The 15,441-nt window shown below is 48.0% G+C and overlaps 1 protein-coding gene across 5 annotated transcripts in view; it reads right to left on the reverse strand.

The window, feature by feature from the left end:
• Nucleotides 1–996: 996 nt before the first annotated feature.
• The window catches only part of TPCN1 (two pore segment channel 1), a 48,525-nt gene continuing 34,080 nt past the window's right edge, over nucleotides 997–15,441 (reverse strand). For all 5 annotated transcript variants that reach the window (XM_054844022.1, XM_054844024.1, XM_054844027.1 and 2 more), the window contains 13 exons: nucleotides 15,124–15,180; nucleotides 14,981–15,034; nucleotides 13,412–13,484; nucleotides 13,069–13,176; nucleotides 11,767–11,838; nucleotides 10,843–10,932; nucleotides 9,915–10,030; nucleotides 9,174–9,220; nucleotides 8,542–8,610; nucleotides 8,041–8,125; nucleotides 6,383–6,519; nucleotides 4,998–5,078; nucleotides 997–3,763 (listed from right to left, as the gene is read on the reverse strand). In XM_054844022.1, the coding sequence (XP_054699997.1) occupies nucleotides 3,641–3,763; nucleotides 4,998–5,078; nucleotides 6,383–6,519; nucleotides 8,041–8,125; nucleotides 8,542–8,610; nucleotides 9,174–9,220; nucleotides 9,915–10,030; nucleotides 10,843–10,932; nucleotides 11,767–11,838; nucleotides 13,069–13,176; nucleotides 13,412–13,484; nucleotides 14,981–15,034; nucleotides 15,124–15,180 (1,112 nt within the window). In that variant the 3' untranslated portion in view covers nucleotides 997–3,640. The remainder of the gene's footprint in view (nucleotides 3,764–4,997; nucleotides 5,079–6,382; nucleotides 6,520–8,040; nucleotides 8,126–8,541; nucleotides 8,611–9,173; nucleotides 9,221–9,914; nucleotides 10,031–10,842; nucleotides 10,933–11,766; nucleotides 11,839–13,068; nucleotides 13,177–13,411; nucleotides 13,485–14,980; nucleotides 15,035–15,123; nucleotides 15,181–15,441) is intronic.

Here is a 15,441-nt window from a genome sequence, read left to right on the forward strand (position 1 = left end):
TTTGGAGGGGGACAGGGAACGCCTGAAGCTGAGCCAGTGGCAGCAGAGGGGCCTGGGGGGGCTGACACCCTCAGCCTCGCAGAGCGGTTTTCCCCGGCAGCTCGGGGAAGCTGTTTCCTCCAGGTTCACCAGCAGTTGATTTCTCAACAGCAGTCACATGCGCCTGACTCGGCCGTTTATTTGCCATTTATTTAACTGCAGCGTCACGGCACGGGCTGCGAGCTGCAGGCACGCCTGGGGTGTCACTCGGCTCCCGCGGGATGGGGATACCGGCGGGGCAGTGCGCGGTCCCAGGGGAAGCGGAGAGGGGGGGCTGGTGCTTCTGCTCCCCGTCAGAGGGTCTGCAGGGCAACCGCCATTACAGCCAGACAACCCCATTTCTGCTCTGCGGGAAGAGAGGGGAGCTGTTTTGCAAGAAGCACAACCGCCAAACTTGTTCCTGCTCCCTTCTAGGGGAGCCCGCAGCCTCCTAGGCCTGGATCATTTCTCCTTTTTCTAACCAGATCCGGGCTTTCACAAAAAATAACGCTCCCTGTGCCTGCGGCTGTTGGCTCTGCCCTGAACCTGCTCACAAGTTACCAGCAGCTGCAGGAATTGTCCGGGGAGACCAGCCCCACTTCTTACACGCAGCAGGGCTAAAGCAATCAAAACCGCTGCCAACGTACCAATACAGAGGTACGGGGTCAGAAAAACCCTTCCATCCTTAAACAGTGCATCTACCAGCTGTAAAAATCGTAAGTTTGAAAGCATTACCTTAACATTTAGGCAAAGAGGTGGCAGGGGGCAGGGCAGAAGGGAAGCTGGGCTTTGCAGTGTCCAGGAACAAGAATTCAGAGCAGCTCAGCAGGGCACGCGTGCAAAATATGCCCACGCAAGCAGTTGCCACTGGAGAAGGAGGGCGGGCACCGCTCCTCTTCAGAACCTGTGGAAATGCTTCAGCTGCGGCCAAGCCCCGCGTCTGGAATAACCCGGGAAGGAGGAAAGGAAGCCACTGCCTTTACAAAGCCGAGGATGCTTTTTATTAGTGTGCTTGAAAAAAATCTAGAGAACATTTTACAGACATGTCCATAAAATTATTTTATAAACAAAACGCCAGCATACAAAATCCTGCAGCGCTTCCTCCCTTGCTCCCTACAAAATGATTGTCTCTGTCATTAGTCTGTGTGTCAGGTGGGGGAGAGGAGGATAAATAGAAGGGGATGCCCCGTACTCAAACTTTGTTTCCTTCCAAAGTCGTATGGAAGAAGTAAACTTCTGCGACCCTCCTTGGTTTTACAAAAATAATACAGTGTGTACATGGGGGCAGATCAACACCTCAGCACAAAACCACGGCAGCAGCACCCGAGCCCTGAACCCCAGTCCAAGCATTCCCGTCTCTGTGACACGAGAGCCCCGTTACTGCATGTGAAGCAGGTTAGTGCCCCTCTCAATATAGCTTAAAGCTGTAGCACCTTTCACACCCAGAAAACACCCCCCCAAAAAAGTCACTGCGAGGAGAAACAGGCTGTAGGGGAATGCGGAGTTTAAAACACAGCCGCATTTTTTTCGCCCTAACCTTCACAATGCTCATTCATCCTGCCCACAACTTAAAACAGAATAAACAACATCTCCTCCAGCCCCAGGACTAATCTGGATAAATCTCCCAGGCTGCGACTCCATGCAGAGCAACTGCAGGAGCAACAACTGCACTGCTCATTAATTTGTGGTCGAATTTATGGTTTGGAAAACAGCCCTTTAAGGTCCTTCACGGTTCAGCTCAGAAGTAGTTTCATACCTGCAGTACTCAGAAAGGAAACAAAGAGTTGCCCTGAGGCACCCAGGGAATTTTGGCAAGGGTTGAGAGCAGACGCTGGTGCGTGTGCTGCCCGGAAAGCTGCTCACCCACTCTTTCCATCCCATAGCCCAAATGTTCCCACCGTGCTTTGGAGGGAGAGGTTTTCAGAAGCAGCTCTGTCTCGCCTACTTTTGAAAGTCTCAGCCACCCAGGAAATGCTCCTGAGCTGCCCAGGTAGGACCAGTCCTCTCCCGCTGTCCTGGTGCCACGTGGTGAGGCTACCAAGGAAAAAAAAGGTATGTGGGACAAGGGGAACGGGCACACAGATCTCCTACTGCCTGATCCACCTGGAGGAAGGGAGAAATCCTCCACAGCAAGCTCTACTCTTAGTCTGAACCTGAGAAAAGATCAAACAGCAAGAGGTGAGCGGAGCCTCCCAGTCGACGGATACTTCCAGCCCTCAGCACTTTCTGTGCTGACGGGGAAAAAAAGGGGACTTACAGAGGCAAGTTCCCATCATGTTGCGGGCAATGAAACACAAGTGATGATGCAACCTGACGTGGTCACAGAATAAATGTGGCAGGGCTGGGAAGGGATCCCTCTTCCCCTTCCTTCCCATCCCTCAGTGACCAGGTCTGGCAGCCTCCTTGCCAGCTGCAGAAAAACAGACGGATGAGAAGAATCGTCGTCTTCCACATTCCTCCTGCATCCAAAATTCAGGGAAACAGTAAAGCTTTTCAGTGGATCTTCCTAAGATCTGACTCAGCATTTGCTAGCCTGAGGAACATTTCTGCAAGAGTCAGAGCAAGGGAGGAGCAACGCTGCTGCGCTGGGACTCGCTCACCTGCATAAACAAAGCAATGACCTGGCTGAGGACTAACCAGCAGTGCTGTTTGATGCCCATAAGCTCTCCTTAACCCAGAGCCAGGCAGAAATAAGTCACTTGGAGCTGTAAACCCTTCCATTTCTTCCTCTTAGTCATCTATCTGAGCTAAGGACCAGCTAGAGGTTTGCCATTTAGAGAGCACGTGGCCAAGTGGCAGAGGTCAGCAGCCACCGTCACCCTCTCGCTGAGCACAGACAGGAGCTTTGGGGTTTACAGAGGCGACCCCAGTCCCGGGCAGTGCCACAGGCAGAACTAACCAGCAACGATGCAGATACTGCATAGCTACAGCAGAGACAGAGTTTGTCTCCCCAAGCTCCTGTCCCACCTATGGTTGTAAGATGACAAGATGCTGGCCCTCAGTTCTGTCTCCAACTGCCACAGAACTGCTTGGCGACAGCTAAATGCAATAATCAGAGCTGGATCTACTACAGGGAGTGCATCTAGGTGTGCCAAAAAGGAGGGGAAAGGCAGACTGCTCTTCCAAAAGTGCTGAAATTTCACCCCACCGTCCCTTTCTTTGCATAAGGAAGGTGGAGAAGAAACAAAACCTCACTCCTTGATCTTTTATTCCTAGGTTAACGGTACCCTTTAAGCAAAAGAGATCTTCAAAAAGGGCAAAAGTTTTAATGTTAAGCATTTCCTGCTGTTAATGGATTACACATCCCTTTCCCCAAGGTCTGTTAGTGGTAAGATAAACAGCAGACTCGAGCCTGGGAAGCGGCTCAGAGGGAGAAGGGCTCTGTTCTGTCCGAGATGTTCACTCTGTGCTGAGCACGGGCATCGTGCTCAATCTGTGCGTAGCAGCCTTACACAGAGTCCCCTGGGCCTCTGGTTTTTCAGCAATTCATTGCCTAGGGGAAGAGATTTAAACCCTAAAGCCGAACAGTACACTGAACAGATCTATATACATCATCCCAATATATACGCTGTGAAGTAATACTCTAGGTTATTGCATAGAAGGTGGCTTGCGTTAGCTAGGCCTAAATGACAGTCTGGGAGCGTTGTCGGAGGCTCAGGGGCTTCAGAGAGCTGTTGGAAGCAGATGCAGGCTCTTGCAACGGTGTCTGAGATTCCTCTTTTCTGGAATGCTCCTCATACCACTCCTGCAACAGGAGATGAAACACAGCGAGATCAGGCTCTGCCCCACACTGCCCTCGCAGCCCCCCAGCAGTCCCCCGAAGGGCAGAGCCTTTGGCCGCTCTGCCGTGTGAGGGCACGTTTGCTCGGGCACAGAGGGGCTCTTTCCAAAGCCCTGGCTATAGCCTAACCTCCTGGAACCACCTGGATAACTACAGCGTGGCCACGATGGACGCACCGAGAGCGCGCCACCCATGGTCCAAGCAAGAAGGGCCAGCTACAGCTTAGCTACAGTTGGCTGAACTGACAATCCTGGGCAAGGAAACATCCCTCTCTCTCCTGAACATCTAGGGCTCTAATATTGATGTCCCCGTGATGTTTGGGATTTGCAGAGTTGCTTGCAAGGCTGGGCAGAGCCCAGGGTGTTACAAGATGTTACATCCCTGAATCAGAGACCAAACTAAAGAGGCAGGGAGCTGCTCTGCAGATTTCCACCCAGCTCCATGGCAAATAACATGTTTATTTTTGTTAGGGGGACTGAAGACTCATCCCCAAGCTAGCAGCCCAAGGGACCAAGGACAGATTCAAATGGTTACAAGATTAATTCTTTCAGTACTAATCATTACATTAGCCCATGACCTTCAACCTGGAGGTGAATGTCTGGCAGGCACTACAGTGACCAAATCCATAGCATAAAGCTCCTGACCATGAAGGGCACTAGCTGGAATGCTCTAAACAATCCAGAGAAGCAGTTGATTTAAGTGTTTCCCATGCTGATGGAAAACCAAGAGAACACTTGGTTTCCGTGTCAGACAGACACGCCCAAGCTCAAACATAATCACATTCCAGTGCCTTAACCAATTAGCGTGCAGCAGCCAAGCCCCAGGAACGCACTACGCATGTGCTCGTAGCCCCAGCAGACACATCCACCTCGCTGAGGTAAGCTCAGCCAAGCCAGAGTGTCTTTGCACACACCGAGCATGCCGTTCCTGGGAGTCGGCTCACACACACCTGCACAGCCGGGCACTGAACCCGCCGAGGAGGCTCTGACATGCTCTGTGGTTTACAAAAGTCCCTGAGTGCAAGAAGGGATCGATCTAAAGTACATTTCATCTACTGCCCACCCTTCTCACAGAGCACGTGGCTGCCTGGGTCTTGGAGGAAGAAGGCCTCCAGTGTTTGAAAGGATGGTTTGTTGTTGTAGGCAACGTTCTGCTCACTGCAGAGACTTGCTGAGATTTCCAACTCAGGCCCACATACCTGTATCTCCTCCTCATACATCTTCATACTCAAATCACTCTTGGTCCTTGATCTGCGTCCCAGAAACAGTGTTGACATTTGCTAAAGAGTTGGGGGAAAGAGGAGGAAAAAAAAACAAACAAAAAAAAAGACATTCATCAGTCACTGAGCAGCTCACAGCATCAGTGCCTGGAACAGCAGGCACCCATCATCCGCTCATGAGCTCGGGCTACCCTGGCCTCCTCCTATTGTCATGGAAAAAGGCATTTTAGGGTGCACATCACCTAAACATCGCAGGCACCTACTGCAGGCTGAGACAAGTCACACTGAGCAGAGCCCAGAAGACTCCAGAGGGAGCTGTAGCTCGGATGGATGCGTCTGTCAGTGGTGCTTAATTTAGTCAGATGAACATAACATCAGTGCCTGGAACAAGGCTCAAACCCAAGCTTCCAGATAAGATCTTGCCTAAGAACAATTTCGGGTCCCACTTGTCTACGCTACACCATTTACTCCATAGGCCTGGACTTCTTAAATCCTGTAAGCAGAGAGCTGAAGTCTGAATTACTCTCTGACCACATGAGTTATATGAACAGGATTGAGAAGCAGAAGAAACCTCAGGTCTGGCATCGTCATCCTGTACTCCATTGCAAGGCTGAGGACAGCACCCTCCTTTGGTTTATTGTCTTGAAAACTGCTTCTGATCGGTGTCATCATCACTATTCTGAATTTTGTCTGTGTGAACAAGAGCTCAGCCTTTACCCACCAAGCCAACCAAAGCAAACAAAGGTCGCCTAAGAGACTGTAGCACCTGCTCTTTGTAGTGGTCATACAAGAATATAATGGCTATTATTAAAACAACCACTTAAGCTCTTCCTAGATGCATGAGACAACAGTTCTGAGACAAGAGCAGTTACCCAGGTCAGCTCATTTTTCCAATTGTCCATCCTGTTTTAGAATGAAGACGTAAGCAGTGCCATGGAGAAAGGAAGCCTGGTGTTTGGAATCAATACCATCACATTGCTGCATAATGTTTCAGGACTGTCCGAGTCTAAGTGTACGATGGCACAGAGAGAGGGGCAGGAGAATTACAAGACAGAGGCTTCCTTAGAGAAAAATAAATATACTTTTTTTCAGTCAGTACTGGGCCAGGACAGCACTAAGTGAAGTTTGTAGGCAATAGCAATGAGCCTTTGTCAAGGCTATTCAGAGTGCAGCAGAAATTCAGCTGCTACTGTTCTAGAGCAGCAAAACTTTGTGCCAATGCTGCAGAGCCCCGCCAGTAGCTCAGTTCTCACCACTACAAAGACACATGCTACTTCTCTCTTAAGACAGCAAAAAGGCGTTTGTGGCCCCGGCATGCCTCCCTCCCCTGAAGCCAAGAACGTGCACTAAGTGTTTCCTCTTACCCCATATTTATCCATCTGCAAAACCATCTTCTGCAGCTGAGCAGTTTCAGCGGCAGCTGAACTCCGCTTGTACAGCTCAATTATGCCAACCACTTCCTCTTTGGAGATCTCCTTCTCCAGCACAATGCCGTTGTCTTCTGGAGAGGTAAGAAAAAGAAAGAGAATTTAAAAAAAAAAAGTCTCCAAGATGAACATCAGCCGCTATGATAATCCTGAAAGGCAAAGTTTAACAGCACACAGGACCAAGCCAGATGTCAGGCACAGTCTGTACCTAGTTTTGTGACTAGAAATTGTACGTCCTTGTCCCCCAACAAGGCAGGGAAGGAGTTAACTAGTGTGTAGGGCCAGCAAGCATCTCAGCTTTTTAAAACATCAGGCTCCTCAGTATCTTAAAAAAAAAAAAAAAAAAACACTTGTGGCTTTTTGCGTGCCTGTAAATTAACTAGGAAAGCAAATAATCACCCAGGAATTGCTGCCTTTTGACCTTCAACTGCCTAACACAGCTTGGGAGTTCAAAAAGTTCAAAAGTCTTTCACTGCACCCTTCAAACTGGGTGCAGGAGGGAGCATTTCTTTAACTGACAACGCCTGGCTCCTACGGGCCTGCGCCACACAAATTTGATCTTCTGGCACCTCAGACAGATGAGGGGCTGATCAAAGCTACTCCCATGGCTGGAGCCTTCATCACATTTTGGCGGGGAAGATTCTCTGGTATTAAACGTATGAGTGCAGTAGCTGTATCTCCTTCCTGCAGAAAAGTGTAAAGAATTATTATCGTGAGTCTGCACGGAGAATGAATAGCAAAGTCTGGGTGCAGATCACTTGAAGGAATATCAGGAGAAGGGCTGTAGAGATAAAGGTGTTTATGGCACCTAAATTAGCAGGTCGTGAAGTTACATGCAGTTGCAGACACCCAGCTCAGGAGACAAAGGACAGTGAGTAAAACTGATGACTCACAGTGGTGAGGAGATGAAGACACTAGTCACTGTCGGTTCCTAAAAGGTACTGAAAGGCACGTCCAACACCAGCATGTAGTCACCAGTCTAAGTACAACTGGGAGATGTGGAGAGAACTGGACAGGCAGCATCCATTGTCACCCGCGTCATGGCAAACAGTGCTGGCAAACCACTCGGATCCAGCGTTTTGGTGCCTGAATGCTGGACAAGCCACTTGGAGACACGTTCTGGTGCCAGGGAGTGTATTAGTGAAAAAGGGAAATTGGTGAAAAGAAAAATCACCCTCCCTTCCTGTAAGGTCTCTTGTTGAGCTCTGCTACATTGTTGCTGTAATGTTTCCTAGATTTCTTTCATGAAATGCACGTGGCCTTCCTATCGTCAAATAATTTGGTTGAAATGGCTCAAGCAGTTGAAGTTTATACATGTGTGCACACACATAGAAAAAACTGCATACATACATAAACACACACACACACACACACATACATATATATAAAAACCCACCATATGTGCTGGGGGAGAGATGAGGGGCAGAGCAGAAAGGCCAGATAGAAATATCACAGAAAAGCGTAAGAATGAGCTTAGGAAGTCAGGCTAAAACCAAAAATGTGGTCTTTGCTGGCCCATCCCATTCTTTCCTACAGACATAAGACACCAGGGAGAGAAGACACAATGCTGTAGATAAACCAGTCTCAGTTCTGACCTTCTGAATCTCGGTTCTTCCGAGTGTAGTTCATGCGGAAGACAAAAGCATCCAGAATAAAAGCCACGATGATTGTCATCACCACCTGGGAGAGGACATGAACAGAAGAGATCAGGAGGCTGCTGCTGGGGGATTCTTCCAGCCCAATTCATCAAGAAGCTGAGCATTTGGTCTGTGCTTCAACTCTGTGCTCCCCAGCAAATCCATGGCACAGGGGATGCATGTTGCACATCTACCTGTGAGTAAACTGCTAACAAAACTCTTGTGCTGCCCTAGTCCTGACCCCAGGCCCAGATTTGTGCAGCATCAGCTCTGTCAATGCCCATAAATTCAACAACTTTCTGCAAATGAGGTGGACTCACACCTTCTTCTGGAAGACATTTATGTAGAAGAGCAAAGTTGTCCTCCTTTAGGGATGGAAGCTCCCTCTGGAACACAGTAAAAGCTGTCTCCCCTCCTCATCCCCACCATTTGATGCATGAAGCACATCCAGAAACCTACCATGGTCACAATATAGAAGATCATGAAGTAAAGACGGCTCCAGTGAGTGGTTTGGGATGTCACCCCTTCCTAAAGAGGGGAGGGAAGAAGGCAGTAGTGCACAAAAGAATGGAGAGTCTGCTGTTAACTGCTTGCCAACAGACATAAAGCAGCATAAACACAATCTCTCTCTCCTTCTTGGCTCCACGGTTAGCTCCGGGGACTGCTGGTGCAGTGCTCAATGCCCCAGCTGGTCCTGGCAGCTAATCTGCCTCTCAAGCTGAAAAGAGAGGTTCCTATATGCAAACACACAGAACAGTTAAAGCTTGTGGCTGGAAGAGCCATTGCTGCTATGAGAACACAGCCTGGACAGCAGGGTGACAAGCTGGAATACAGAGTGACTGTACTTGTCCAGATTGCGAAACCTGGCCTGAGGGCTGGTCGAGATTCCCAAGAAAACATGCCCAGCAGCATGCCAGAGGTCAAATGCCACCCAACGATCAGGACCAAAAGATGTCTGGCAACAACAAGTGACAGTGTTGGGCCCATCTCCGGTCACCAGGGGAAGAAAACAGTGGTGGCGTGGAAGATCTAGCTCAACTGGCAAAGAGTCTGTGCTGTCTACACACATAAGGTAGCTGAGGTTTACTTACCATGATGATGTACCAGTCATTGACGACTGTCAGCTCGAACAGCGTGACTGTATACAAGTGGGAGAAAAAAAAAATACAGAGTATTGCTTTATACATCCTGACCTACTTTACAGTGATTCTTAGACAAAGTATTACACAGGGAAGACCGGCACAAGACACCAAAGTTTCAATACAGCCAGCAAATCCGGAGACAGAATGCAGACCCTCATCACTACAATTACTTCAGACAAAGGGGGTTAGATCCACAGAACCAGAAGCATGGCTTAATCTATATTTCTTAAAAGACTCAGAAACAGACCTGACTCTTTCCACCAGAGACCTCTGAATTCTCCAGGAGATTTCTCTGCTCACACATTAAGAAAAATCACAGAGAATGATCAACACATTCAAATTATTCTTCATCAGTGGGTTCAAAGAAATGTATTAGCATCGCTAGTGGTTCTTTAGAAGGGTAGTGACTTAAAGCCCTCCTTAAATATCTCTGGAAGTCTGGTTTGATCACCAGTCAAAATAGATCTGCTGGCTTTAAGAGATGTCTGCTTACGTTGCAAAACAGTCATGGCACAATTAGTCAGCTGGAGTTCTCCAGGCAGAAAGAGCAGGATGCTGAGTGTTTGAGGTGCATTAGTAGGACTCCGGGAGAGTCCCAGGCTTACATGAGCATTACAGTCCTGCCATCAGCTCTGCAGGAACACAGATGCACTAAGGAATAGTCTTTGCTATGGACAAAATTTCCCTTACCAAAGCTGTTCAAAATGTTGTCAAAGTTGTTGAGATAGTAATAACCTTCTTCCACAACCGTCTTGTTGCCAACTGTGTGATTCACCCAGCGGTAGGAATCTGCGACTGTGCTTGTGCTAGTTGGAGAAACCAGGACAAGGAATGAGAAGGGAACTGGAAAAGCCAAGAAAATCTCAAGGGTTATAAATACCAAAACACTTATAAGGTGGTCAGCAAGGTGGCAGTTTCTACCTCTTGGCCAACACTTGCCTTTTTCTCTTAAAGAGAGCCTCTGTCCTTCACAGCTCAGCACAAGCCCAGGGCCCACACGGAGACTTTCTAATCATTCAGCAAATATTATACCAGAGAAACCCGAGTGTTTGAGTCAGACTCCTTGGCTCACACCCTTAAAGCTTGGCATTTCCAAGTGGTCTGCCACCATTTAAGATAAAGAAAAAAAAAAAGGGGGGGGGGGGGGCGGGCGGGGAGGGGGACAGGACAGCTTAGCTTCTGAGACCAGGTAAATTTATCTTGTGTAAAGTGAGGCCTAAATATGTCACACATCTGGCAGAGCAACTCTGGCATCACCATGACAAAAATCTCAACTTTGCTCTACAGCAGTTGTTACAAGAGTTTCCAGCCACAGTACCATGAAGAAGTCCTCCCAGTGCAGGTACCTGATGTGACTTACAGAGCTCGTTAAAACCAGCCAAGCCCACCACAGAAGTCTCTCCACTTCCAAATACAATGCAAAAGCCACGTAATCCAATGTTACTCAGAGAAGTGAAGTGTCTCCCCTAGATTCTCCCAGCACGTTGCTTTAGTTGGAAAGCCCCATTCAGACCCATCTTCTGGCCCCTTCTCCACAGGGAGAGAGCGCTGCCAGAGCTCACTGCTGCTGGCTTTGCACCAAACCCACTGCAGAGGGGGATGGATTTGCGGTACTCACTTGCAGCAGTTCGGGTAGACCACACCAGCAAAGAACTCCATGCCAACAATGGCAAAGCAATAGTAGAAGATCAGCAGGGTTAAACCCAGGCTGGAGGCAAAAACAGAAAGAGTACTGTGCTATTGAGTTGCTAAGGCAGGGAAACACAAAGTCACAGGCTGGTTGCTCTGGAAGGAATTTCCAACGGATGGGAAGCAGCACTGAAAACCCCAGACCACCCTCCCTGCCACTGTGGCTCTGCGGTTCTCTGCCTGCTCTCATTCAAGAAGTCCTTGGACAAGGAGCTTGCCACTTGCTGAAGAGAGAAACTAAAGAGCAGCCTGGATTCCCTCCCAGTCTGTCTTTTTCTGGTAAACAAACGTGTGTGTCTCTGTTTCTTTATTAAAGAACAACACACACTGGTTCTGCCCTCTCCACGTCCTTGGGTGCAGGGACTGTGCCAAGAACAGGGTTCTCTAGCTAACATGCTCTGCTCAGCTCTCCTTCAAGGGAATAAGGTCTGAGGATGTCCCACTCAAACACCAAGCTCCTTCCGCCCCACCATTTCACAATAATGCTCTCGAGTGGCTGTACTCAGGACAGGGGCCGAGTATATTCATGCCAACATTCCTCCCAAATGGGCCTCCTCTCTCACGAAAAGCTGGGATGGGGGAGAAAAATTAAACAAGCATCAACTTTTAGTTATTCTCCTAACACAAAAGCAGGAGGAGGCCCAAGGTGCTGGAGTGTTGCTTATCACATACTGCTCCAACAAATTAGAAGATTAACACCCCACCGCAGCACACGGCAGAATCAGTAACAATCTATAGACAGATCAGAGCATAAACACCTTTACAGGTTTGACAGGTCCCTACCCTGACCCCAGCCCTAGACATTAAACCTCCACTCCCCTCTCCCCACCATCACCCAAAGAGAAGTTAGTACCTGGCCATCCGGGGGAACAACTCAAACATAGTGTCCAGGACATTTCTGTAGCGTTTCTTCAATTTAAAGAGCCTGAAAGGAGAAGTCAGTTGTTACCTACACACGACTTTCCTGGTGTTGTTGAGAATAGTTAAAGAGAGTATCCCCAGTTGGCTGTACCTCCCAGAGCAACAAACAGTAAGGCTTCCTCACATCAAACTCACAGGATCTGCTCTTCCTCAAGTGGTCTCTGCTCACCTAACAACGTCCCGCTGTCCCATCTGAATGTTTAGGACACATTCAACTAAGCATTTACAGGATTGAGGAATCTCAAGGAAAAGTCTACGTCTTCTTACAGCGTGATGCATAGCTAGCTATTTAAAAAAAAGTAATTAAAAAAAAAATCACAAGAACTTAAACTGTGTACAGGGTCAGGATTCATTACTCCTTTCCTCAGACACAAGCTTTTCTGTGTTTCCCCCATGACCCAATAAAAATTGATGAAAGAAAACTACATTGTGCCTGCTAATTTAAGATTTGGCAACTCCATCAGCCTTTACAGAGAAACACAGCTGCCAAACACAGGCTTTGGCAGGGGAGCAACAGAGAAAACGTTTTTATTTTTTTTTCCCCCCTTGAGTGTCATAAAGTGTTCTTTAAATCCTCACTGAAGAGCTAAATTACATTAACTTGTAACAACAGTTTGCCCCAAATGCCTTCCACCCATGGCTCTCAAAGTGTTCTGCGAAGGTGAGTGTGCCTCCGTAACAGGCTCGAAGTGAGAGGGTTAATCGGACCCATCTTACTGAGCTGCAGAGAGGTTACAGGCTGCGGTCTTGCTTAAAGTGTGAGATGCAGTTACAGCAGGGTTGTACTTCACCCTAGAAAGCAGCATCCTTTGAAAACTGTAATTTCTGGTAATTCAATGGAAATTATTAAACTGGCTCAGACTGTCTCACCCTGACAGAAGAGCTTTTCTCTGAACAGCATCAGACAATTTAGAGGAGGTGTAAGAACCCCACGAAGGCAGGCACAGGATAATCTGCCCCCGGTAAATCCCTTGATCTCTATTAGAGATCAGCTTAAGCTCCAAAGCATGGGGTTTCATATCCCATCCCAAGTTTTTGTTATCGTTCGTTTTGATAACTCTGGCTAATCTCATTACCCCACGCAATTCCTGTTTGCCATGGTCACATACCCACAGAGCAATCCTTGCCCTCTCCTGGGAAGGAGCTCGGTCCCCAACTGGACTGATGGAAAACCAGCCTGGCTGTTTTCTTCCCCACCTGCTCTCCATATCCCCCCGCAGCCTTCCCGTCTCACCTCAGCAGCTGAAGAGGTCGCAAGACCACAATGAAGTAGAATGGCTCCATGTTAAATGCCAGTGCCATGAGCCCCAAAAATGCAAACAGGGTGACTGAGAAGTCAAAGCTGGAAAGAAAAGAATAAAATAAAGTACGAGCAATGATTTATCACTAGTGTTCCAGCAGAGGAGAGGTACTTGGTGCTGCTCCAGCCTAACAAGATGCACAAGGTCAAAGGCAGCAGAATTATAATAGCCTGCTGATGGCCTTGTCTACAGGGCTAAAAACTCATCTCAGAAGTTGGTCTTTCTAACCCAACAAATTTCACCACCACTCTCTCAACAACATCAGTGCGCACTTACAGATTCCAACCCGAGGACAGGTACTCAACGGGCCCCAGTCCAGTGGTCTTAAGGAGCAGCTCCACGCCATAGACTGTGAAACAAGATGACAGCCACGGTCAGAAATAAGCAGCATCACGAGGAGGGCTTATGCAAAGGCTTGCCCTCAAAGATGTGTGGTGCTTTGAGCACAGGACTTCTGAACCTAGGTTTAAGAGACCCCCACCCATCCTCCTTATTCTCGGTGAGATGCCAAAGAGAACATTTTTCCCTCCAAATCAACACATTTTCCTGTATTCATGGTGATTTCTCCCAGAGCAATCTACAAAACACTTAGTTGGCTGACACACTATAAATGTTGAGGCACAAGCTCCCATAGGAAAGGCCAGAAAGCAGTACAGGTAATTCAGTCCTGCCCATTTCATTCCTTCTATCTCACTGGAACATATCCACATCCCATAGCCTCGCCTTGACCTGCAGGGAGAAATCCTTTCAAAGAAGAGCCATCTACTTTCACCCTCTGCCCTGGCAGCATCTTGTGGGCCTGTATGTTAAAGAACACCAAAATAACGTGATGATGCCCTGTTTGTCATCCCAAAATCTTTCGAGGTTCCAAGGAGGGGGGTGGGAGAGGAGCAAAGAGAAGAGCTGGATGACAACATCCTTGTGAAAAGAAGCATTGCAGAGTGCCTCTGCCTTCAAACTTCATAACAAGTGCTTTGAAGACTAACGGCCAGGGAAGCACTAGAGCTAACCCTAGAGCTACCCAGCAGTCAAATAAGAGGTTAGCAACATGTCCTAGAATCTCCAAAGAACCTCCTGCCTGCAGTTTTACACTCTATTTTCATTCAGTAGAGCTGTATCTTGCTTCTCCTTGAGCAAGAGACACTGGTAGGAGAAGGGAAGTGAATTCACATCACTGCAGAGTTCTGTGGCAGTGCAATGAACCAGCACACAAAGAATTGCTTATACTTGGGCTGAAAAGGAAGACTAAGGTACATGTTCACAGAGGGAACGATGTTCAATTAGAAAACTCAGCTCATCAACTAGTTCATCTAGTCCTTTCAGTCTTCTCCTCAGCGTGTCCCTGCACTCTGTGCTCCAACAAGACTTGCTTTGCTTTGTGTGGCAGAGCGCCAGCTCACAGCTGCAATCAGATCAGAGCTCGTAATGCCTCCTGGAATAGCCGGTGCAGCATGGAGCAACGTGAGCAACTCCACACAGAGCCATCACAAGTCTGGAGGAGCTTATCACGTTGCACGCTGTGCCTAACAAACGAGGCTATTCTGCTCTCAGGGCTGAAGCCAGCTTTAAGAGTAATAGAGCAGCTTTTGCAGAGAGTTGCACCAGAGGTAAGAGGCTCCCCAGACTGCAGCAGTGTAGTGAGCTGTGTAACAGTGCGGCAGCGTTCACACGGGTCTGTGCGGATGCTGACAATCCCTGCTAGGCACAGCATTGTTCTAGATGGAGTCTGTACATCTGTGGCTAAGTTTTGACTTCAAAATGAATAATCTTCCGGGAACAGAGTTGTCTATTCACCTCCCGACTGCTTATGAAATGACACAGCTCTGTTGGGAGGCATCAGCTTACTTGTGAGGAAGACTATGTAGCTCCATGGGACGTTTCTGGAAAAGAAATTCCCTCCTGCAAGACACAAGAACAACTTTTTCTAGCCTTCCCTTTTTTCAATCCCCCAGCATCGTAGTCAAGAAACAAGCTGCGATGTTTCCTACCTTGCAGCATGAAGGTTTCAACAAGAATCCAAATTCCATTCACAGCCACCACAGTATCTGGAAAGCAAAGTAAAAACTCATAGCAAAGACACTCCTGGACCAGAGGACATTCATTTCCTAGGCTAACAAAAACGTACCATACAGGACAAGTGGCAGGGTCATTGTTTCCAATTCAATGAACAAAACTGAACTCATAACCTGGGGAGAGTCTTCTACCCTGACTTTTCCCAGGCCTTTAACAGATGCTCAATACATAGCAGAATATAAGATAATTATGAGTAAAAATGTTTGAGTATGATTCAGACCATTGTTTTATTT

The sequence above is a fragment of the Grus americana genome, chromosome 16, assembly GCF_028858705.1.
Source record: "Grus americana isolate bGruAme1 chromosome 16, bGruAme1.mat, whole genome shotgun sequence".
NCBI classification, from domain to species: domain Eukaryota; kingdom Metazoa; phylum Chordata; class Aves; order Gruiformes; family Gruidae; genus Grus; species Grus americana.